The sequence below is a fragment of the Monodon monoceros genome, unplaced genomic scaffold (genome assembly GCF_005190385.1).
Source record: "Monodon monoceros isolate NGI ecotype Baffin Bay Population unplaced genomic scaffold, NGI_Narwhal_1 Super_Scaffold_15, whole genome shotgun sequence".
NCBI classification, from domain to species: Eukaryota; Metazoa; Chordata; class Mammalia; order Artiodactyla; family Monodontidae; genus Monodon; species Monodon monoceros.
The window spans coordinates 86,366,180-86,390,681 of NW_021703771.1; the positions used below are offsets into that span (position 1 = coordinate 86,366,180).

At 51.8% G+C, this 24,502-nt stretch overlaps 1 protein-coding gene across 1 annotated transcript; it reads right to left on the reverse strand.

The window, feature by feature from the left end:
• Nucleotides 1-432: 432 nt before the first annotated feature.
• On the reverse strand, nucleotides 433-23,331 carry RNASET2 (ribonuclease T2). Its single transcript, XM_029223741.1, has 10 exons — nucleotides 23,187-23,331; nucleotides 22,857-23,024; nucleotides 19,856-19,916; nucleotides 16,597-16,652; nucleotides 15,231-15,288; nucleotides 11,782-11,855; nucleotides 7,505-7,618; nucleotides 3,853-3,895; nucleotides 2,399-2,470; nucleotides 433-1,603 (listed from the first exon to the last, which is right to left on the reverse strand). The coding sequence occupies exons 2-10, from the start codon at nucleotides 22,931-22,933 to the stop codon at nucleotides 1,412-1,414; spliced, it is 747 nt and encodes a 248-aa protein (XP_029079574.1). The 5' UTR covers nucleotides 22,934-23,024; nucleotides 23,187-23,331; the 3' UTR covers nucleotides 433-1,411.
• Between the last annotated feature and the right edge of the window lie 1,171 nt (nucleotides 23,332-24,502).

The following is a 24,502-nucleotide window of genomic DNA, read 5'->3' on the forward strand; positions in this document are numbered from 1 at the left end:
TTGCAGCGAGCAGGGGCTACTCTTTGTTGCGGTGCGCGGGCTTCTCATTGTGGTGGCTTCTCTTGTTGCGGAGCAACAGGCTCAGCGGCCGTGGCTCACGGGCCCAGCCGCTCCGCGGCATGTGGGATCCTCCCGGTCCGGGACACGAACCCGTGTCCCCTGCATCGGCAGGCGGGCTCTCTCTCGACCACTGCGCTACCAGGGAAGCCCCCAAGGTTATTTTTTAAAGATAGGATTATTTTGAAAATATGCTTGTTCTTAGGATTAAATAATATTTTTAAGTGCTTAACATAACGCCTGGCACATAGTAAGTTCTAATTTGTTAAGTAAAAGAAACAGGGCAATATCAACCTGATTAAGACAGTGTTGGGCGTCACAGTTTAGCCCACACAGCTAAAAGCATTTTAAAAAAGGACAGAGACTGGGGAGAACTAATGTTAAAAGGTAGTTTTAATAAAGCACAGGAAGTCCATTTCACAGACCACTTTAGGTATCCTCACTTTACAGGTGAAACGCCATTCAGCAGGTAAGGACCGTGCATGCAGCAGCCCACCTGAGCCTGGGACTCGCATCATCTCCGAGACAAGCCCTGTCACGGGCATCATTACCCAAGGATGCAGCCCGCCCCGGGGCCACGTCAGCCCCAGCGCTCTAAGGCCTGACGCTGCCTCCCGACAGAAGGAAAGGAAAGCAGACAGACTGACCTGCAGCATTTCCGGTCCGCAGGGAGGAGAGCCCACTGACTGGGGGTGCTGGCTGGCACTCAGTCATGCACCCAGATTTCCTCTGGCGAGAAGAGAGAAGCCTGCAGCACCCCGCCTCCCCACCTCTCCCCCCGCCACAGAGCATCTCACCCTCAGAGAACATGCCCATGCCCACCCATGCCAGGTCACCGAGGGAGACGCTGGTGGGTGACCACGGAAGCCGGCAGCCCTGAGGTCGGAGGTGGAGACGCCCTCCTGTGCACCCCCTGCGAGGTGGCCCGGGCTCCTGCTCGAGGGATGGTCCCAACGGCCCCCCAGGAGTATTCAGAGCGAGAAGGCAGCTCACTGAGAGGGACACAGGAGAGAGTTCTCCTGAATCGGTACCATCTGCCCAGATTTGTCTTCCAAGGCTGTCACAGAGATTGATAATGGAGAGAAAAAGAAAACCATAAGCTGTACTGCAGTCACAAAGCAGCCAAGAGGCGGGGAACTTTCCTCCCTTTCAATGTACCCAATGTTCACCCCATCTTTACATGTACCACGAAAATCAACTCCCAGACACGGAGTGCAAAGCAAAACAAACAGAACAGGCTTAGGTAAAGGAGGTTGTAAACAGGAGATTTCACTTCGGAGTTGCTTTTTAAAAAGCAGTGGTTTGTCAATTCTTCTTGCTTTTCAAAATAAAGACTATTTACAAAATGTGGGCATCAGTGATTGGTCTTGTTGAGTGCGGGGTAAAAGAGGACGCCGTCCTTGCAGATCTCCAGCCCCAGGCTCGCCGCCGGCCTCGCTTCCGGCCCTCGGGGCGCCGGCTCCCCGGGTTCCATGCAGTTTTGCAGCTGCAGGTCCTTGGAGAAGCACACCTCAATCTGCGCAAGGAGCTGCACCTCCTCATCACCCTGCAATGAGGAACAAAAGACGTCTTAGAATTCAGGTTGGATCATCATGACGGTTCTATGATCAGCGAGTTTTAGAACTTGAAGAAAAACAAAAGCGGTGGCTCTGGAGCCAGGATCCATGTTCCAGGAGCAGGCCTAGCTCCAGCAGTGCAGTGGGGCTGGGGCCCAAGGCAGCACCTGTGGTCACCATCCAGCCACTCCCCCGCGCCAGGCTGGCGGCGTGAGGGAAGGGACCCCACTTTCAGCTTAGAAATTTACACATCGGTAACGGTGCGTGCAGACACAGCCGGACGCACCGCATCTGCTTCACAGTCCCAGGAGAAGACACGGCTTTTTGTAGATAAGTAGGTAAATGAATTTAAGACTTCATCAGCTGACAAAAGAAAGTACAATCCGTCTATGAGTTGGACAGGTAACTACAACTGAAACGTCTAAGACTAACAATGCAAACACTGAGAAATGTTTACCTGCAAAATATACCCACACTGCCTCGCCTCTACTGCACCACCCCTCCAGGACGGGAGCCTTCTTGTTAGGGGGAAGCTGCCAGAAAACAAGCCCCATCCTAGCACGCTGTCAAAAGACAGTTTATTATTTCAAAGTGCGCACACACACGCACACACACACACACACACGCGTGCGCGCGCGCCCATGCACACACAGCACAAGCCCGTTTGCACACCCACACATATACCACTCTGCCCTGGGAACTTCACGGTGAGGACAAAGCTCTCAGAAAAATTGAAGTTGTCTTCTTGATGGGGACAGAAAGGAAGACAACATCACACGTCTGACCTGTTTTGGAAGACACTGGACTTTGGGCACGACTCCGTACACACTGACAAGGGCATCTTTAATATCTGAAATCTGAAAATAGATAAAGTGCATTAGAAATGAAACTTCAACAGAGAAAATGAACAGTTCCGTTTTACTCAGAACGAGTGACACGGGTTTCTACTCTCACGAACGCAAACAACCGACAACAGCGTCATCCCCCTGAGCTCCCCTGGCTCACAGATAGAACTGGAAGATGCTGGTGAATGAACTGCCCCACCCCCGAAGGAGACGAGGCTGCCCCCTTGGGCTCCCCGCTCCAGACCGGAATCCACACAAGCCGCTCTACAAGGGTCTCCGTTCTCCTCACTGTCCTGATCCAGGGCCTAGAGGCCGGGTGCTTTTAAAAGCAGAGACTCCTGCTAGGAGATCAGAGGTCAGGACCCTGCCTGTGCCGTGCATCACGCTACTTCAGACACCAAACCTCATGCCTCCAGTACAGAGAAGGCACTCAGAAAACATGTGCTGTCACTGTTGCTTTTGCTAGAATCGAAATCAGTTCTCTGAATGTCAAGTTCTGAGCAAGGATGTAAAAAATTCCCTTTATGTACTTAAACAGGAGTCCAGATGAAACCAAGGGGCCGGCAAGCACACTGCCTCACGGCCTCCTGGCAGGATGGACAAAGGGCAGCTGACACTCCCGAAGGGCACTGTTCCCTCTGGTCCCTACTCTCCAGGGAGGGACGAAAATAGCAGATACAAAGAGCAAGACTCAAGTGCAGACTTAGCTCCACCGACTGTCACGAGACCAGAACGATGGTTCGGCATCCAGCCATGGCACCGAACTCAGAATTGCAAAAATCGGTGACTTTCAGGCCTTTTTATATCCTATATCGGGCTTTTTCATAGCCACACCTTCAGGCTTTTTTATATCTGCAAAGGGCCACAGAGCAGAGACTTCAGGCCTGTGGTCTGGCGGCCACCGATGCCAGGGGTGGCCTGGCTGAGCACAAACACAGCTGTGCTCACAGAGGGTCACCCTGGGTGGAAACAACGACCTTCTGTAGAGGCCACCAGCCAACAGGCTCTGCCATGTTTAAACTTCTAGTAGTCTCACGCAACATAGTTATATCATAAAAACAAATTTTCACTTTCTTCCTCAAACTATTATAAAACGGTGGTTTCCAACTACATATTCTACCTGCCTCTTCAGAACCCGGAACACACTTCTCACCATGAAGTCATCAATCTGCTTCAAAATCATCGGCTTAAGTAGCCTTTAGTTTACACTCAAAACACAGAGGAAAACAAGATTTAAATAAAACCTATTTAGAAACATAGTAGTCAGGTCGGAGGGTCTGGTTTGGGTTGCTTTAAAACCTGAGTGTAGCGCACAGGCTGATGGGACACTTGAACGTGGCCAGGTGTCCCCAGTTAGTGGATACACATTTGATTAAGCTGAAAGCAAGACTTACCTGGTAGTAAGTAGATGGTGTTATCCCCAATTTTTGAAGCGTGCTAAAATTTAAAGTAAAAAAAAAATAACTATAATGAAGGTCCATTTTCCTTTCTTGTTCTTACCATATTTCACAGTAAAAATGAAGACACTTAAAGGAAAGTGTGTACTTTCTATTACCTGGGGCAATAAATCTGTTGACAAGGGCAGCACATAAATGGTGCTCAGGCCGCCTGGACCTCCCCTTACCCTGGGCGCACGCGTGTCTGGTCTGGGCCCCCCTTCCAGCACCAGAACCTCTCGGCAGTGGTCCGGATGGCTGCGACCAACTGGAGCTGCTATCACATAACCACACATCTGCCACACCTGTCCTAAACGACACTTAGCAATTGATTTGGGATTCTAGCCTTATCCTTACAACCTTGCATTTGGTCAGATCTTTAAAACAGGTTCAATCCCTACAGCCTGGAATCACTTCCTAAAGCACGTGGTTTTAACCAGCTCTAGTGAATGCTAATCACAGTATGATACGGTTAACTTACTAAATGATAGAGTACGGCGTGAAAATATTCTCAGATTAAATAATTCCAAAAATGCTCTGTATCCCCCATCACGGCTCTGGATCATCCCAGCTGTGACCACGTGGAGAGGATGCAGGGACCCCAGGCGCTGACATCATCAGACAGGGGTCTGCCTGAGGGAAACAGGACTCCAGCCGGGCCCTGCCTCCTTCAGTCATGATTTCTGGCAAAAGCATTGACGAGACAGTTTCTCTGGAGACCGCACATCGGTGACCTATGGATCTTTGCTGTGTGGTCCTACAACAAGCGGGAAGAGGTCCTTGAAGACACACACCCACTGCCCGTCCTTGCGCTGTCACCGTAGGATAAATGCCAGATTTCAAACACTTTATGCCCCCCAATGCAAAACTTCTCAATGATTTTTAAGTATTTATTACAAGTTGCAGTGATATTTTGGATATACTGGGTTAAACGAAATACACTATAAAACCAATGATTCTTTTTGCTTTTTTTAATTGGGCTACTAGAAAATTTAAAACCATGTATGTGGCTTGAGTTCTATTTCTTTGGGGTAACACTGCTCTAGAGCCCTCCTAGGTTAGGGCATCAAGGAAATACGGCAAAGAGAGAGAGAAATGTTGGGGGAAACCTGGTATCTAGACCAGGATAGAGTACAATTTTTCCTACCGAGTTGATTAGTTTGGCATTAATCCCCTGGTCCATATCTGTGGGTAATCTGAGAGCTTCGGTTAGGTTCAAGATATTTCACATTTTTCCAGGTCTGCTACCTCTATATTATAAATTGAATTTAAAACTGCTACTTTATGATAATGTGACAGGCTTACCTTTGAGAAAATTACAATCCGTAGTAATGGTTTATAATTAGAGAAAACAGAAGGGATGTTTAAGTTTTGACTCAATTTTAATTTTATGAGTACTAAGAGTTTAGGTTTTCCTTGGAAAAACTGGGAAAGAATAGGATTTCTCTGTGGTTGTTCTATATAGTTTTTTTTTTTTTTTTTTTTTGCGGTATGCGGGCCTCTCACTGCCGTGGCCTCTCCCGTTGCGGAGCACAGGCTCCAGACGCGCAGGCTCAGCGGCCATGGCTCATGGGCCCAGCCGCTCCGCGGCATGTGGGATCTTCCCGGACCGGGGAATGAACCCGTGTCCCCTGCATCGGCAGGCGGACTCTCAACAACTGCGCCACCAGGGAAGCCCTCTACATAGTTATTAACAGACATTGTATTCCCAGGAGTGCCTTTCACTCCGCGGGCCCCTGTGAACACACTCCAGTGATTCCAGAATTCAGCAGCTTTGCACCCGTGTGTATAAAGGTAAAGCCACCGGCATTCAAAAAGCGTTAAGCAGAAGGTCCTTAATAAAGAGCTGCTGGATGAAGGGACGAATTATTCAGATATTTGACTTTAAAACTTTCAGCATGTCGGTTTATTCCCCTTTTCCTGTTTGATTCAATAAAACCTGGGCTGCAAAAAGGAATGAAACTGGGTCATTTGTAGAGACATGGATGGACCTAGAGAGTGTCATACAGAGTGAAATAAGTCAGAAAGAAAAACAAATGTCGTGTAATAACGCATATACATGTGGAATCTAGAAAAACGGTACAGGTGATCTTAGCTGCAAAGCAGAAATAGAGACACAGACGTAGAGAACAAATGTATGGGCACCAAGGGGAAAGGGGTGGGGTGGGAGGAAGTGGGAGACTGGGATTGACGCATATACACTACTGATACTCCGTATAAAATAGAAACTGATGGGAACACGCTGTACAGCACAGGGAACTCACCCGATGCACTGTGGTAACCTAAATGGGAGGGAAGTCCCAAAGGGAGGGGATACCTGTATGTGTATGGCTGACTCATTTCGTTGTGCAGTGGGACTCATGCTGCTCATGAACTGGGACCGTGAGGTCCGTAGTGGGAAACAGAGGGCACCTTCCTTCCCTCAGGGGCTGGTGGGTGGGAAGCACCCGTGGCTCTCGTGCGCTGGGCGCTGCCCGACACGCCCTGGGCTGCCTCTCCCCGGGACCTCTGCAGTGGGGAAATGTGTTCACAGGGCCTGTTCTTCTGCTTCCAGCACGAAGCCCCTGCAGGACACCCAGGATGTGTAAGAGGCTGCCATTTCTATCACATCCTTAGCGCGGGCACTCAGCCCTGCAGATCCAGAGCTGGAGGTGACCTCGGGCTCCGCGGGCGGCCCCCAGCACCTCACAGCAGCGAGCAGACCCGAGGAGGGAGGAGCTACACGACTGCACGACTGGCCCCCATCAGGAGCCAGGGCGCTGAGCGCCCGATTTCGGGTGTGCCTTGTGGTTCCCCGTCTCCCGAAGGGCGCTCCCCTCCCGCCTTGGCCTGGATCCTTCCCACCCAGATCCCAGCTGTCACTCCGCTCTGATCGCAGTGAGCGGGGTGGGGTGTGGGACGGGGACACGTCCCGTGGAGCCCCCAACGCTGGGGCATCGGGGCAGGTGCAAGGAACCGATGGGGGTGTCCTCGTCTCAAGGAGACGCAAAGGTTCTCCATAGGACTTGGGCGCGCTCTGCTCGGCCCAAGTGAGCTGTGTCACCTCCCGCCACGGCTTTTACACTAGTTCCCGGTTTGTTCTGAGCACCGAGATGAAGGAGAGGAAGAAATGCTGCCTATATGGTGGGCCGGCCTGCCCCCAGCTCCCTGGGTCAAACCTGGCTCTCAGCAGGGCCCTCGCTGGGTTTCCGAGTCCCCAGAGCTCACCCGGGGCCTGATCATCGCTAGGGGTTCAAGGACCTCACCCCGAACCCCCTCCTGCTTGTCGCGGGGCACCAGAGCAAAGACCTAAGGATTCCGGGCGTGCGGGTCTTGCTAATGCAACACGCTTCTGTCAGGATCCACAGCTAAGAGGCGTGCCCCCGTCGGTCTTGCCCGCCTCAGGCTCAAGTACGTCTGATGAGCCCCCCGAGGCTCTCAGGCTGCTCTGAGTGGTCAGGGCCCCCAGGCATCTGGAAAGGCTCAGGGGGGGAGTAGCTGTTTCTTGGGGACGACCCCACTGGCCGCTTCCCCGGGTCCCCAGCAGCGGAGGCAGGGATGCTGCTCCAGGGTTGGGGTGACTTGGGAGAGTGGGGCGAGGAAGGCGAGGCTACAGGACCAAGTGACCCACCTGTTCAGGGCAAGCTCCTTAGACAGATCCAGGCTTTTGCCGAAGTATTTCTTCTGGGAATTGAGGGCTTCCAGCTGGGCGGCACAGGTACCGTGCTTCTCCCACTCATGCTTCCTGTAAGGATGTTTTTAAAAAAATCTCTGGTTAAAAAGTAATGAAACTGCCTCCCAGTAAACCGTCTGCATGGGCTCCTCTCTGTGCAGGGCATTCCCAGGCAGGCATGCTGCTGCTTTCACAAAGCGGGAGGGGTAAAGTTCCTCACCTCAACACGGGCAGCTACTCAAAGCCCCCCACCCCCGCTCAGGACTGAGGCCCCTGAACCCAGCACGAGCTCCACGAGCACTCGTCACTGCTCTCCAGGCGTTCCTCTGCTCATCTGCTCCAGTTCGCTTCGACAATTAACAACAAACCCAAGCTGAGAAAAAAGAGAACACCATCGTTCAGGCACCCACAGAATCACATGGCACTGGGCATCCTCCCGGAAAGCCACGGCTTGCCAGCCAGGGGATTTCACAGGAGCGGCTAAACAGCCACTGGCACAGAAAAGGCAGGATCACTAATCACCAACACTGCCTGGGGCCAGCTCCCCACTTGCTTACGGCGTAGACGTCCGTCTACACAGACACCTGTTGTGAAGCAACAGCCCAGCCAAGTGTCTGCGAACAAGCAGCTACCTGTATTCAAGAAAAACACTGCTATCGATCATAACTCCTCACGTTTTATCAATGGTTAAAGTTCTACAAAATGTCTTCCCATTCTTCATTTGATTCTCACAACTCTGCAAAGTGAAAACATTATTGCTGGTTTAGAAACGGGAAAACCGAGGCTCAGAGGGGCTGGCTAGGAACCTGGCTTACCTGCCACCCGGCCAGGTAGCCCCTGACCTGCACCCGACCCCAGGCTCAGGGCCCTTCCCACTGCCTTGCGCTGCCATCCAATCAACTGCTGAACGTAATTTATACCCACTTTAGAATGACTGACAACTTGTCAATTCAGAAGTTAACCATGGTTAGCATGGAAAAACAAAACGGGCATCAGCTTTCCTCAGCTTTATCAGTGATTAATTCATGAAGAGCTCACAAAAAATGTTCATGCAAGCATTCAAGAGGAACCCACATGCAGTCTCCCAGAAATACAATGTAAATGTGCACTAATTCTTTGATAACATCACCCAGAGTGCCAATTCTAAGTGACTGCAATGGCTGTAAGTTACAAGTCTCTCAGACCTAAGAAAGCCATGAGGAAAAATAAAAGTAGATTAAGTAATTAACTTTCTTCATCTAGAATAGCTTCCAGGGTGATGTATTTGATAACTTTCTAAATTCTATGAAGTAGAAAAAGGAGACTCTTTCCAGCTAACTGAACATGTAACTGAATTATGGGTGCCTCAGTTTCTGTAGGACAGGGGCAGCAATTCTAGAACGTCCTGCAGGGGCTGTTGGAGAAGTGAGGGGCTGAGGCTCACAAAGCACGTCACACACGCCCAAACATTCCTAGCCTGCAATAACAGTCAAGATGTCCACTGCTGTTATTCTTGGAGCAAGTTGTTTTTAAATTTTATTTATTTATTTTTGGCTGCGTTGGGTCTTCGCTGCTGTGCGCGGGCTTCTCACTGCAGTGGCTTCTCTTGCTGTGGAGCACGGGCTCTAGGCACACGGGCTTCAGTAGTTGTGGCTCACGGGCTCAGTAGTTGTGGCTCGTGGGCTCTAGAGCACAGGCTCAGTAGTTGTGGCACATGGGCTTCGCTGCTCTGCGGCATGTGGGATCTTCCCAGACCAGGGACAGAACCCGTGTCCCCTGCATTGGCAGGCGGATTCTTAACCACTGCACCACCAGGGAAGTCCTTAGAGCAAGTTTTTTTTAATTAGTTAATTAATTTTAGTTTATTTATTCTTGGCTGTGTTGGGTCTTTGTTGCTGCACGTGGGCCTTCTCTAGTTGTGGCGAGAGGGGACTACTCTGCTGTGGTGCGCAGGCTTCTCACTGTGGTGGCTTCTCTTGTTGCAGAGCACGGGCTCTAGGCGCACGGGCTCAGTAGTTGTGCCCCACGGGCTCAGTAGTTGTGGCTCGTGGGCTCTAGAGTGGAGGCTCAGTAGTTGTGGCTCGTGGGCTCTAGAGTGGAGGCTCAGTAGTTGTGGCTCACGGGCTTAGTTGCTCCGCGGCATGTGGGATCTTCCCAGACCAGGGACAGAACCTGTGTCCCCTGCATTGGCAGGCAGATTCTTAACCACTGCGCCACCAGGGAAGTCTCCCTGGAGCAAGTTTAACTCAATAGACGTTAGAGATAAGAGGATGCTAAAGTCCTGATATTACTGTCGTTCAAAACATCGAATCACACATCTTTTGGAATCGGATACTTTCCATTTAACACGAAATTGTCTGTCACCAATCAGACGCGACTACGGTGTGGCCCTCTCACCCCCAGCAGGCACTTGAGTGACGTCACGTCACCCTCCACCACGGCCTGGCCTGGCCTGTCTCGGGGATGAGAGGCAACGATTCCTGCTGAGGCCCAGGGACACCATCCACAGTGAGGCTGCATCGCCAACCAGGAACGACCAAACTCTCGCTCTTTTTCTTACAAGAATCAAAAAACCAACAAAAATCCTCCTTTGCAGAGGGTCGTGCACGTGGTATTTTTCAGGATGGCTGATAGTGTTAATAGATTTAATCTTAGGGAATTACCTTGAGCACCAAGAGATACCAAGACCCTCTCCTTCGCATATATGAATCTTAATTGAGATTGAAGAGAGAAGTTTTCGGACGTGAGCCTGCCCCTTAAGGACAGGAGAGGCCGGGGTGCCTCCATGGACGCTTTACCACCTGCACACCAAGGCGACCTGGGCCACAGCTACCCAAGTGCAATCACCAGGGAGCCGGTAATGGCAGGGCCACGGGGGCCGAGTCCACATCCAAAGGCATAAATATTCACCAGAGTGCGATATTACCTTTTCCATTTAGAACAACAGTTTTTAAGTGTGTAATTTATCCTGAAAAGGTAAATCATTTTGCCTTTATTAGAACACAAAGTTGAATGTGTGTTCCGCCCACACCATTGGATCAAATCTTGAAGGACTCAGCTCATGGGAGGCCATCTTTGTGTACATTTAGTGATGTGTTCTTAAGCCACTCGACAAAAATCTGATAGACTCTATCACGGAACATCCTAACAACTGGAAATATTCTCTTTTGCTCACTTAGTCACCAAAGACTCTGCTCTGAAGTATACTGTGAAGTGCTATCTGAAAGTTTTTTACTGTTTTTCACGATTTCAACTCATCAAGGCCATAATCTACTTTGAAACCGCTTTCTAGAACACAGGCCGCACAGAGCCAGCACTGGAGACCTGGACCGCTCGTCTCCCGAACTTTCAGGGGGGCTTCTCTCTTCCCGTGCAGGGGGCACTGCAGCCCCCAGACCCAGACCCACGCGTCCTAAAACACCTCTCCCTGCCACGCACCCTCGAATGAACTCAAACCGAACACCAGTGAACCAGGGGGCCAGACGTCACTGTCAGTCCATTTTGTTTCAAAAAGCTTTTCTCCAAATTTAACTCTTCCTGAAGAGTCTAAACAAAAAATATTTCAAAGTTAAATTAATCACTTGGGACAAAATCTGACTCATTGTCATGTGAATTATAAATTACCACCCTGCAGTGAGAGAGAAAATGAAGAATTATCTTTGGTTAACGCAATGTAAATAAAAGGAATGTCAACTTTATCTTCTCCAAAAGCAACCATTTAAAAAGGTCTGTTGAATTAAACAGAGCACGTTTCTCCTCGGCTCAGCTCCCGCTGAACTGAGGACACTGGGACGGACGGGGCTCAGCCTCCGTGAAGACCTCACCTTCTCTCCGCCCTGAGTCACAGGAAAGAGGTCATTGTCTTGTGAGGACGTCTTCTTTTTTCTTATCAATTTCAGGACAACAGCACCATTTCCCTGAGAAACATTCTCTCCTGTCTGATTTGGAGCGATGGCATCTTAGATAGGCAAGTATTTGGCTTAATGAAGCCTCAGTAGAGGACGTTTTTAAAACGAAGTCATGAACGATCTAACAGATTAAAAAGCAAGTTTACAAAGTAAATTCTACCTGCCCTCATTTTTTTATCCGTTGAAGACCAGCTCCAAAAATGGCACAGCAGATGAAAGGCCACTCCAGCTTCTGAGCCTTGGGAGACAGGTTCTACATTACCTGTGCTCCCGTAGTTGCATCCGGAACAGCCCCGAAGCTCTCACACCTGTGCTTCAGGCTCGTGACGGCCCCCAGAACTCACTCACCACAAATGGAGGCTGCGGTTAGGAGACGGATGCAGCAGATCAGGCCAGTACATCCTCATGTCTGGCAAAAGGTCCTGTGCAGAGTGACAGCAATAAGAATAAATCGAGGTAGGACCTAACAACTCAAAACCTAGAAGGCAAATCTGAGAAGCTAATACATAAATAGAACTGAGCTCTGCGAATTAGTAACACTCAGGTGAGTAAAGTGATTCTGGGTTTATTTGGCATGGAGTGTTTCTTAAGACATAACTAGATGTGAAATCTGGGGAATCATGAAAGTGTATTTGAAAATACAACTCCGACAGGTGAATGGATAAACAAACTGTGTCCATCCAGATAATGGAATATTATTCAGCACTAAAAAAATTAGCTATCAAGCCATGAAAACACATGGAGGAACCTCAGTACATATCACTGAGGTAGAGAAGCCAACCTGAAAAGGCTACCTACCGTATGATTCCAACTACATGACATTCTAGAAAAGGCAAAACAATGGAGACAGTGAAAGTCAGGGGTTGCCAGGGCTTGAGGCTGGGGAGGGATGAACGGGCTGAGCACAGGGGACTTTTAGGGCAGTGGAACTACTGTGTATGACATTATAACGGTGGATACATGTCATTTCATATTTGTCCAAACCCATAAAAACCACACAACACGAAGAGTGAACCTAACGTAAACTATAAACTTTAGTTGGTAATAAAGTATTAATACTGGCTCATCACTTGTAACACGTGTACCTCACTAACACAGATGTTTGCACTGGGGAACGCTGTACAGGGTAGGGGCATGGGGGGAAGTGTATGGGAACTCTGTCCTTTCCACTTAAATTTGCCGTTTTAGGTTTCTAAAACTGCTCGAAAAAAATAGTGTCTACTAAGGAAATCAAACACAAAATACAAGTTCTCGCTCTCCCTAGAGAAGAGCTTGTCTGGGCTGGGCAGTCTTAGCCCTACACTGGTCAGTCACCCTAAACTGAACAGCGTTCAAGTTTACTTTCCAATTCCCACACACACACGAGGCCAGGAAAGGTTCCATTAAAAAAAGTGTGTAACCAGGCCCAGGATGACCTCACCTTCTCAGTCCTGCCACCACTCCCGCCGTGATGGGTCCTTCCCATCAACCCAGCAGCTATGAACCGATTTCACACACCGCCCCTGACCCCGCACAGCCGGACATCTCCCCGGACGCTGCCCTCCCCGACTGTCTCCATTCCCACCTACCCTCCGCCTGCCCCAAGCTGGCTTCAGCCCCCATAGCCCTCGGGGGAGCAGGGCGACGATACACTTTATTGCCCAAACTAGGCTGCTTTTGTTTGGGACGGATGCTAGATTGGACACTCTGCTACAAAGCAAGTAAAGCGGCACTGTTCTGAACAAAGGGCAGCTGCCGGTCACCTCCTGGCCTGGGCCCGCAAGCCCTCCATCCAGAGGGCCCCCTGCCTTCCCTTCAGGAACCCTGGCTACACTCCTTCGCGAAGCTCCCCTCTGGCTGCTTCTCTGCGTGGCCCTCGTCCCTCCTGCTCTAAACGCCGGGGCTACTGGAGGCTGGTCCCTGCCAGCTCCACACTACCCCATCCGCACTCACACGTACGCCTTACTGACTGCACTGATGCCGAAGTTCATCTCCAGCTCAGACCTCTCTCCTGACACACTTACCCTACCTGGATGCTTCCAGGGCACTTCAAACTCAATGTGTCCACAGCTGACCCTCGATCCCATCTGCCAAGGCGTGGTCCCCTGGGCCGGGGAAGGAGGCTGACACCCACCTAGTTAGACAAGCCCCCACCCGGAGTCGGTCCTGCCTGCTGCTTCCTCCCCCTCCATCCCCACAGCCTCCGTCTATTCCAGGCTCCTGGCCTCTGGCAGGGACAGAAAAGCCACACTGGCTTCCTTCACTCTCCAGCTTGAATGCTTCCAACGACTTCCCTCTGGGTCTTCACGCAGACAAACGACCCTTAACCAGTACACAGGCTCTGTAGGACCTGGCCCTCAACACTGCCCCGGCCCACTGCTCACCCCCGCAGCCACACTGGCTTCCCCCCGGTTTCTCAAAAGCTCCGTCCTACCCCGGGGCCTTTGCACATGCTCTTGCCCCAGCCTTCCTCTCCCGTCTCCTGGTTAAGTCGGATTCCAGCCCTCTATCACCTCCTCAGGGGAGCCTGGCCCAGGTCCACTGTCCTAGGCTCTAAGTACTCTCCGCCCAGGCACTCTGCTTGTCACTCTGTGATGTGTGTGCTGGCTCCTGGCTGCAGGCAAGGTGGCCAGAAACCTCGTCCTGCTCTGCTCCCCATGTCCCCAGCCCCTGGCCCGGTGCCCGATACACCGCAGGCACGCAGAACACTGTTACGAGTAAATTAACCTGGATGCCGCTGCAGGATCACAAGACTCTAACCAGGAACATTAGGGGCGGTCGAAGTCAGTCCAGGAAGAGAAAAGTATGTCTGAGGAAAGAGACCTCACCGGGCTTTGGGGCTCCGGCCTCTCAGGCCTCTAGGCTCACAGCACTGAAGGTCCTCATGAGAAGGAAAGAGGAGGAAATAATTCCATTTGGACTCGAACCTGTGATGGGTTTGGAACAATTACCTTGTCCTCCTGGGGGCCACATACTCCTGGAAAGGGTCCGTAATTCTACCCCATGTGTTCAGGGAGGCCTCAGTAGCCGCACAGGCCCTGCCCTGTGAATCCAGGTACTAGTTACCTCGACAGCTGGCTAGTCACACGTGAGGGGTTGTCAGCACCCGGTGCAGGGGTGAACACACGCGTGTGCGTGTGTGCGTGTGTAGGTGTGTGTGCACGTGCGCAAGGAGCGTCTGCTACCAACTCTCGTATACCCCAGTGCCAGGAGTCCCTCTGTACCACGAGCCTTTGTCCTAGAAAGGCCCACCGCTCCCTCGCTGCTCACGGGGCCCACTGAGAAACCCGCCCTGCCCGCAGCCAGCAAGGACAGCCTGGGGGCCACGGCGCCTCTGCAAGCCAGGGCCGGGCACACACGCCTGAGCACACGCCGAGCGGCCGGGGGTCCCGGAGCAGGGATGACGGGCCGCGGGCTGGGGCCAGGGTCACCTCAGTCACTGCGGCGCTTCGGGCCCAGGACAGAGGAGGATTTAAGTAAATGCAAATCGCATTTACCTTGTGGGACTATCTCAGATATCAGTAAATGCTGGTGAATACACCTTAAAGCATGACTTCGAGGGCACACTTAGAGGAGGAATGGATCTATCGGGAGACTGGGATTGACACGTACATGCTGCTCTATTTAAAATGGGTAACCGTAGCACAGGGAACTCTGCTCAATATTATATAACAACCTAAATGTGAAAAGAATTTGAAAAAGAGTAGACCCATGCGTATGTATAACTGAATCACTTTGCTGTACACCTGAAACTAACACAACATAGTTAATCAACTATACTCCAATATAAAATAAAAAGTAAAGAAAAAAGTTAATACCTTGATCTCTTCTGGATTAAAATGCCAGGATCGGTTACATCCTTCACTTTTATCAGGCCTTGAAATTAAAATTGAACAAATAAAGAGAAATTAGTCTTGGTTGGGCTGGTTCCAAACGGCATGAGAAAACACCTGCGTTAAGGTCTGTGGAGAACGAAAGGGAGGTGACTTCTAACTGGGAATTCCTTCTGCCACGTGAGTCATGCTCGGGTACAAGCGGTCACTATCGGAGTTTCTTTCAAAGTGGAAAGTCATTCAAAACGTCCAGGCACAATGCAAACCGGCCGACTTCCTAGCAGAGGAAGCAAAGTAAACAAGCCGGTAGGGGGCGCCCCGGAGCCGGCCCGGCGGGGATTTCTGGCCGGATTCTGAGTCTGCAAATGTCCACTCATCAGCCACAGTGTGAGAAGAGCATGAGTTCCCGTCTCCTTAAAGGCGACGAGGATTAATGGGACAACATATGTATCGTGCTCAGAAGTGCCTGGTGACGGCTTAAGATTGGCTGGTATGTTTCTTTCAGCACCGAGCACGTGTACCCTCCCGACCTGCGCATGTGACGCCGTCCTCACGTGTCTAATTCTGGACGTGTCAACTCTCAGCCTCCACCTGCAGCTGACATCATGAGGGACCAAACCTGCTTTCTCCAGGGTCGGCAGGCCAGCCCAGCACCCGAGACCAGCCCCGCTCCCACAGCGCTGGGTGCCGTCCCCCAGCTCAAGGACAGCCGAGGACGTGAGCAAAATCCCAGAAACCCAAAGGTGGGATGAGGCCAGGTCCTCAGGCCCCGGTTTAATTTGCTTCCTGCTGACCCCTGTCCCTGAGGAGCAGCCCAGCACGAGCCAGAATGTCCCTCCTCTCGGGGAGAAGAGGGCCCAGGCCGATCCCTTTGGGCAAATTAGCACACATAGTTTAACATCACAAATATACACACATACAACAAAAAAATAAACTAAACAAAATGTAGGCAAAACCAGAAAAATAAATTTGGGTGTCTGTGAAGTACGTATACTATACATACACATCATATATATGTAATATACACACATTTATTTATTTATTGTTATGCATTTAGTTATTGGCCCCAAAAGAAAATAAGAAAATTAAGATTTAGTGATCTAAAATATACTGAGAATCCTTAAATGCATATTTAAACTAGACTGTTACTGTTCTATCAAAACAGAACTCAAGTACAACAGAAGTAGGGTTATGTTAGAAAGACTAAAGATGTTTTTCAATAAGGATCTGGTCCATTGAATAAACTCCTAACAGAAATCGCAAGTATACGCATCGGGATCAGACTCAAGCTAGATCTCCAGGTCAACCAGCTTCTGAGGCTGCTGAAGTTTTAAACGCATGAAGTACTTGCCATAATCCGTGTATGGTCCAGTAATCTGGGGGGTCTTTGCAGTGGTTCTTAACTTCCTATGGAGAAAAGACAGAGAAGACAACTGGTTTGTTGTTTGTTAAATACACTTAACAACCTTCCTCTCTTCTGACAAATATCAGTGAGATCCAATACACGACTAACACGAAATAAGTTCCGTGGTAATCTACCATAAGCAATATTCATGAGAATACCACGGGGAGGGGGGCGGCTGGATATTTCATTGGAAATGAGTGAACCAACGATTTGGAAACCAGAATTTAATAGCTACTTTTGTTCTTTTTATGTGCTTGAAAATTAAGTCAATCTGATGGATACACTCATACTTACCCATGAATAATTTTCTTGTCATACAATCAAAAATGAGAACAAGAGGCTGACGGTATCCTGCTAAACTCAAGTTTGTTCAGGCACCAGGCCCAAATACAACAGTGGAATAATAAGTATTGAAAATCTGGAGCCAAGAAAAATGCCAAGGTGAGAATAGGAGCATATCCTTAACATTAAAGATAAACTCTAGAGATAAAAATCGCAGTGTAACACGTTTTAGGGACCTACAAATTGTTCAGCTAAAATGGGGTTTTTCCAAAACAATAATCACCTCAGCTATCAGGCAGCGGGTCAGAACCCAGGCCCAGCAGCCCCGCAGTGAATAAGAAAATGAATAGTCCACGCCGGTCTGGTGAGGAGTGCTGAGGCATCCAGCTGACGTGCAAGCCCCTCCTGTTTGAATCACCTTTTGATGTAGGGAGGCTGCTGCTTTTTACGGCTGGTCTGGAAATGAGGGCAGGCCTGGTTTAGGTGCCTGAAATGTCTGATGTGAGGCTACAGAACAAGGGGACAGAGGGCGGGAGGACAAAGTGTGGGATCAGAGCAAGAGGTCGTGAACTTCATCTCATCCCCAAGGAAACCACATGCAAAGCAGGCGGGCCCTTTCCCACAGTGCGAGGCTGGGGACGGGGAGACAGGCCCCAGCGGGGATCTTCTACCCCAGCTCTACACCCAGCGTCTCAGATGAGCCTTTACGGGGCGAACTGAGGTCAAGGTTCCGCTTCCTTTCCCGCGTCAGCAAGCATTCGTGAGGGGCCGTGCTGAGCACTGAGGACAGACCTGTCCCTGCACCTGTGACGCGTACATCGCTCACAGGGGCAGGAGCCCAGAGACGGCACTGTCCCCGGGATGACACTTGACTGGGATAGCAGGACCCTTATCATGGCCGCCCTGGATCAAAACGAATCCCCAACAATGATATTTTGCTAGTAATTGATTTTTTTCATCTCATTTCTGAAGCCTCGAGGCAGGAATGCACTTCCATGAATATTTAGTCAGCACACGGGAACACCCACAAGTTTCGTCCCAGGCCCTGAAGGCAAATCTCCCAGTGTTACCCAGGGTAGGAGCTCCACACACAGGTCCTTCCTGAAGGAACCCACGGCTCCCATGCGTCCTCACTACGTAGGAGTGAGAGCTAGATTCCCAACAAAACTGAAAACAGCTTACAGGCAACTCCATTCTACCCACCGCCAACTGTCCTCCCCACCCTGGAGCAAAGAACCAGCACCAGAGGGAGAAAGACACAGGAAGTTGTAAAGTTTGGGAAACTAAAACCAGAGCAGTCTAATACAGTAAGAGATCCCCTGTTAGAAATGAGTTTCCAGGGGCAGCGTGGTGGCTGCCAGGGGCGGGGCTGGTGAAATGGGGAGAGAGATGCTCCTCAGAGGGTACAAACCTCCAGTTATAAGATGAACAAGCCTGGGGATCTAACGAACAGCACGGTGATCACAGCGAATAATGCTGTTTCACGCACTTGAATGCTACGAAGAGAGCAGACCTCAAATGTTCTCACCACAAGAAAGATGTGGTGGCCGTGTGATGGGGGGGTGGTAGCTAATGCTATGGTGATGAGGCTTTGCCATTTACACATGTCTCCGCCTCCCAGCACTTACGAAAAGGCCTCAAAATTGATAATTTTCAAGTCAAAATTTCAGAAACACTGTCAAAAAAATTAGGGCCAGCTGAGCAATATGATGAAATGACTTTAGAGTCGTGGCACCAATACCAGGATCGGCGCGACAACTGCCCCCAAGATGGACGGGGGCGGGACACGGCCCGCAGGCAGCAGGAGGGGCGCCAGCTGGCTGCGCTCGGGACAGAGCCTCTGCAACACGCTCTACAAGGACAAGGGCACCAGGCGAGGCAGGGCCAGACGGAGGCCACCCTGAAGGAGGGAAGGCGCCATCTGTGCCAAGCGGAGCAAAGGAGGCCGGCAAGGTTCTGGCGGAGACATTTTAACGAGACTTGCGATAGTGGACGAAGGGGACAGGTCAAGGCCTGTCCCCGGAGGGCATGCTGAAGTCCTAACCGCAGGCCTTTCTGTATGTGACTTTATCTGGAACAGGGTCTCTGCAGGTGTCATCAAGTTAAGAGGAGGTCAGACTGGAAGAGGGTAGGCCCTCAGTGCAATCCCTGGGGTTCCTATAAGAAACAGACACACGGGGGCTTCCCTGGTGGCGCAGTGGTTGAGAATCTGCCTGCCAATGCAGGGGACACAGGTTCGGGCCCTGGAGTGGGAAGATCCCACATGCCGTGGAGCTACTAGGCCCATGAGCCACAACTACTGAGCCTGTGCGTCTGGAGCCCGTGCTCCACAACAAGAGAGGCCGCGATAGTGAGAGGCCCGTGCACTGCGATGAAGACTGGCCCCCGCTCACCACAACTAGAGAAAGCCCTCGCACAGAAACGAGGAGCCAACACAGCCATAAATAAATTAATTTTTTTTTAAAAAAGGAATGGAAAAATAAAAAAAGAAACAGACACACGGATGGAGACCACGGCGTGGAGGCGGGGCAGAGGCTGTGCCTAGAAGCCAAGGAGCGCCGGCACCGCCACAAGCCAGGAAGAGGCCTGGAGCACATTCTCTCTCGAAACTTCTGGAAGGGCCTTGCCGCACCTTGCTTTCAGACTTCGGGCCCCCAGAACTGGGAGGATACATTCGTGATGCCTGAGCCAGCCCCTGCTGTCTGTGGGCCTGTGTCACCGCCCCCAGAACCTCGCGCAAGGCCCTCCCCGAGGGATGGTCTCCGGCCGGGAAGGCGCCGCCTTGTGAGGCAGGACAGGCTGGGAGGTTCCGTCAGCAAGAGGCACTTGGCGAGAAAACCTGCTGGGCAACCTCCTCTTCACCGGGGGTGGGGGGGTGGGGGGGGGGTCACTGGTCAGAGGGGCCGGTCGAGGCAGAACTCACCTTGCACACTGTCGCAGGCCAGTGGTGAACCATAATTAGTTTATGCCACTCATGGCTGTCACTGTTAAAAGACAAGGGACGTATTTTTCAGGAGCTTTTTAAAAAGTTACACAAAGATCAATTCATCCATCCACTCACGCCAGCGTTCATTCGGGGAACACGGGGCGCCCGCCGCAGGCTCGGCGCTGCGGCTGCGCACGCGGTCCTGACACGGCTGGGGGGCCGGGTCCCTACCGTCCCGCAGTGCACCTGCCAGTGAGGGGGACGACGGCCGTGCCGAAGGAGGACGCGCGGGGACGCACGGGGACGCACAGCGCCGAGGGCCAAGGACTGTGACTAAGGAGGACGGCAGGACTGCCCTGCCAGGTGGGGAGAGGGTGGAGATTCTGGATCAGGCAGCCAGGAGGGGCCCCGCTGAAGGGGAGCAGGGAGTGGCAGTGAGGGAATGAACCAGAAGGCGCCCTTCCCCTCAGGTGTTCACGTGGTGCAGACACAGACCCCTTACCCCTCGGCAGCATTTGTGAGACCCAGAAGCCTGAAAACAGAATGGTTTTCGTAGCTCACATGGCCACAGAACACCACCTAGGGTGGCACGCGAGGCTGCTGTCACCACCCCACCCACCGGGAATCTTTACTCATTCTCTGCAGGATGGATGACATCTGATCCTAGGGGCTCCTTCCCACGTCCCCGTGAAACCCACCCGTCCCTCCCTGAGACTCCATGAGGGGTCGTGGAGTAGCATTCACACGGGGACCCTCCCTCCCACCAGGTGTGCAAGGCTTAGCACACACAGAGACAGAGGCAGAAAGACCGGCTTGTGAAAATACTCGCTGTACAGACGGAAAACAGCAGCAGCAACAGGGGATACAACTCGAGCAGACACGTAATTCAGGATAAATGCATTTTTAGAAGCAAAGGCTCAACAGCAAAACAGTACTAAGTTCTTACACATTCGTTTTGTAAATAGTTGAGTACTGCTGAATAAGTAGAGAATTCACGATATTTCGAAACTTTTTTCAGTCTGAACTAATGAGCAAGTGCTCAGTACAAGAGAAAAGAGAACTGCAGCATGAGCATTAGAGCTGGGAGAAGCATTAGAAGAGGTTTTTTTTTTGTTTTTTTTTCTGGGTACGAAAACCTTATTTCACATAGGTGGAAACTGAGGCTGGAAGGTCAGGCAGAGGCCGGGAAAACTAGACCAGCAGTATGCAGTTTACAATAAAACTACCAAGACTCACAACCACTCACTCACACAATAACCACCTACCACCCAGAGAGAAACATCCTCCCAAGGCGGCGGAGGTGCTGACTGTGCTGTAAAGAGAAAGGCCCACTAAGCAGAGAAAGAGGACCTGGGAAAACACCCGCTGACCCGTGAGGCCCTCAGGGTCTGAATCACCCGCATGTTCTCGAAACCATGCCTTGCTCGCCAATTGTATCAGTGGCATGAATCGCGAGAATCAGCTGGAGGTGACCACATACTACAGCCTAACGTCTTCGCTAACATGTATTGATTACCATCGGGCAGGCATGGTTATAAGCACATTCTGTACTTTAACTGATGTCTCCTGGCACCAAGGCTAGGAGGCAGGTGCTGTTACTCTCTCGACTTTAGGATGAACGACCTTGATGGAGAGCTCCAAGGTCCTACATCTGGATATGAGCTAGCAGTTCATACTCAACCCGTGCACCGCACTACCTCTCCGATGATACACTCTTAACTTGACATCAACAATTAGTTAATTAATGGAGCTCTTTTTCAGAAAATACACTTCCTGGGAAAACTGAAATTTAATGGTACTTTTTAAAGTGATAAAACAGCAACGGTGGTTCACTAAAAAAGAAAAACAATTTACACTCCCACCAACAGTGCAAGAGGGTTCCCTTTTCTCCACACAGCCACTATGGAGAACAGTATGAACTTCCCTTAAAAAACTAAAAATAGAACTATCATATGATCCATCAATCCCACTACTGGGCATATACCCAGGGAAAACCATAATTCAAAAAGACACACACACCCCGATGTTCACTGCAGCATTATTTACAATAGCCAGGACATGGAAGCAACCTAAATGCCCATCGACAAACAAATGGATAAAGATGTGGTACATATATACAATGGAATACTACTCAGCCATAAAAAGAAACGCAGTTGGGTCATTTGTAGAGATGTGGATGGATCTAGAGACTGTCATACAGAGTGAAGTAAGTCAGAAAGAGAAAAACAAATATCGTATATTAATGCATATATGTGGAATCTAGAAAAATGGTACAGATGAAGCTATTTGCAAAGGAGAAATAGAGACACAGATGCAAAGAACAAACGTATGGACACCAAGGGGGGAAGAAGGGGGTGGGATGAATTGGGAGACTGGCATTAACATATATACACTACTATGTATAAACTAGATAACTAATGAGAACCTGCTGTATAGCACAGGGAACTCTACTCAATGTTCTGCGCTGACCTAGATGGGTGGGATGGGGGGTGGGGTGGGAGAGAGGTCCAAGAGGGAGGGGATGTGTGTATACATACAGCTGATTCACTTCTTCGTCGTACAGAAGAAACCAACGCAACATTGTAAAGCAGCTATACCCCAATTTTTTTAAAAAAGAAAACTGACCTTTTCCCAGGCCTGCGAAGTAAGTATGAAATCCTTCTGTTAACTGAAGCATTACCCAAATAAAACAGAAGAAAATTAAAATCTGGTTCTCAAATCTTGGTCTCCACTACATTAGTAAAATGAGACTCCTCTCCCAGACAGCCTGTTTGCCCCGTACACTGTCAGCTGCAACAGAAAGGATGGAAAGAGGGAACGAGAGGGAGCGGAGGAAGGGCGAAAGAAACCTGGAAAGAGGAACCACGACCACCTCGCCAGGATACCGGACCCTGGACGGAAAGCGTGCACGCCAGGCCTCCAGGAGACGCTCGGTGGCTCCGGGCACCCGTGTCCCCCTGCAGGCCCTCCCGTCCCCCCGCGCCCCTCCGCAGCTCACCTCCTCCAGAGCCCGCGCGCGCCGCCCAGGCAGCACAGCGCCAGGCACAGGGCGCCCAGGCGGGCCGCGGGCTTCATCGGCCGAACCCGGCGGAGGACCCCGCAGGGGTACCAAGGCGCGGCCTTCCGAGGGCGCGAGGCCTTGTCCAGCGCCAGGCCCTGCGCTTCCCTAAAAAGGGGCAGATTTCCTTAAGCCGACCGTGCACCGGGCCGGCGGCCACCGAACAACGCGGCCAACCCCTGCCCACGGCCGAGGACGCGGCGGGCCCCCGAGAGGCGCCGGAACCCCGCCCGCCGACCACCGGGAGCCCCATGGGCTCCGCCACCTCACCGGGACCTCCAGGCGCACAGCAGCCCCAGCCCGCGCGCAACGCGACCCTCGCCGAGACCCTCGCCGGGACCCCGCGGCCCAAGCCGAGCCCTGCTTATTTCCGCCCCGGGCGCCTGACGTCACGCCCCCAGCCCGGGACCAGCCCACAGCCTCGGACTCGCCCAGGGCGCCCCAACGCCACGCCCCTGTGCGACGGACGCGCGCCCGGCTGGCGAACACGCCACGTGAGGCCCCGACGCCACGCCCCTTCTGGAGGACACGCCCCTTCTGGAGGACACGCCCCCATCCGGAGGACAAGCCCCCGGCCCAGGTCAGTCCTTCTGCCCCTTTGCTTCTTTGACGCGGCTTCCCTTTCGGTCTAGTTCCCGGCCGCCGTTGGCCCGGGCCCGTGAAGTCGACTTTAAAGCTACCTTCTCTGATGTCCTCGTTGCCGCGGCCCCTCCTCCCGGCGTTGAGCTGCCCGGGAGCCGGTGCGGTCAGGGCCAAGTGGCCAGCCCGTCAAGGAGTGGGACAGTGTGTGGAGACAGCGGCTTGGGGCCGCAGAAAAGTGCGGGGAGGAGGCTGCTCCCTTGGGGCCAGGCTGTCTTCAAGGAGGTGCGACCCTCGGGACCCAGCAGGCAGAGAGGCGCGTGTGCCATGTCCTCCCCACCACAGGGGTGTTAGGGGCAGCCCTCGATCCCCGGGCAATCATGTCTGACCAGCTCCAAGACCGCAGAGGGCCCCCCTACCGTGACCCCACGCGATTCCCTTGGTCTCTGCTCCGTTCACATGGGCCCCGCTGTGTGCAGCACTTCACAGACTTAGAGCTGCAGGACCGTCGGGGCTGAGCCTGCCCCCAGGAGCAACGGGCAAGGGCAAATCAAGCCTGTGCCGGCTCCCTCCTCCAACCACACGGGGAATGTCCTGGGTCTAAGAACCAGGGAAGTGCAGATCCATCAAAGCGATGCTCAGTTCCATGGGCGGGGGAGAGCGGGCGGTAGTGGACTCCTGTGTGACCGCCTGCCCACCTCTGCCACATCCTGCGCAGTCCTGTATCCACACTCCTCCTCCTGCATCCTCAGAAACTAACCCTCAGAGATTGCGCCTGGCCCCTGGGTTCTCTGTGGCTCTGTCAACTTTCCCTTTCCCCTCTACTGCCAAGGGGTGGGCAAACCAAGTGGGACCGTAGGTGCCCTCCCAGGTACAAAAGCCTTTCTGGGTCCCCATTTTTTGTTTGTAGCAAAAGGCTTCAGCCTCCTAGACCTTCCCTGAGCTCCAAAGGGTGGATTCAAGCAGTTACTAATTAGGGAAGTGAAGGAACACAGAGACAGAGGAAA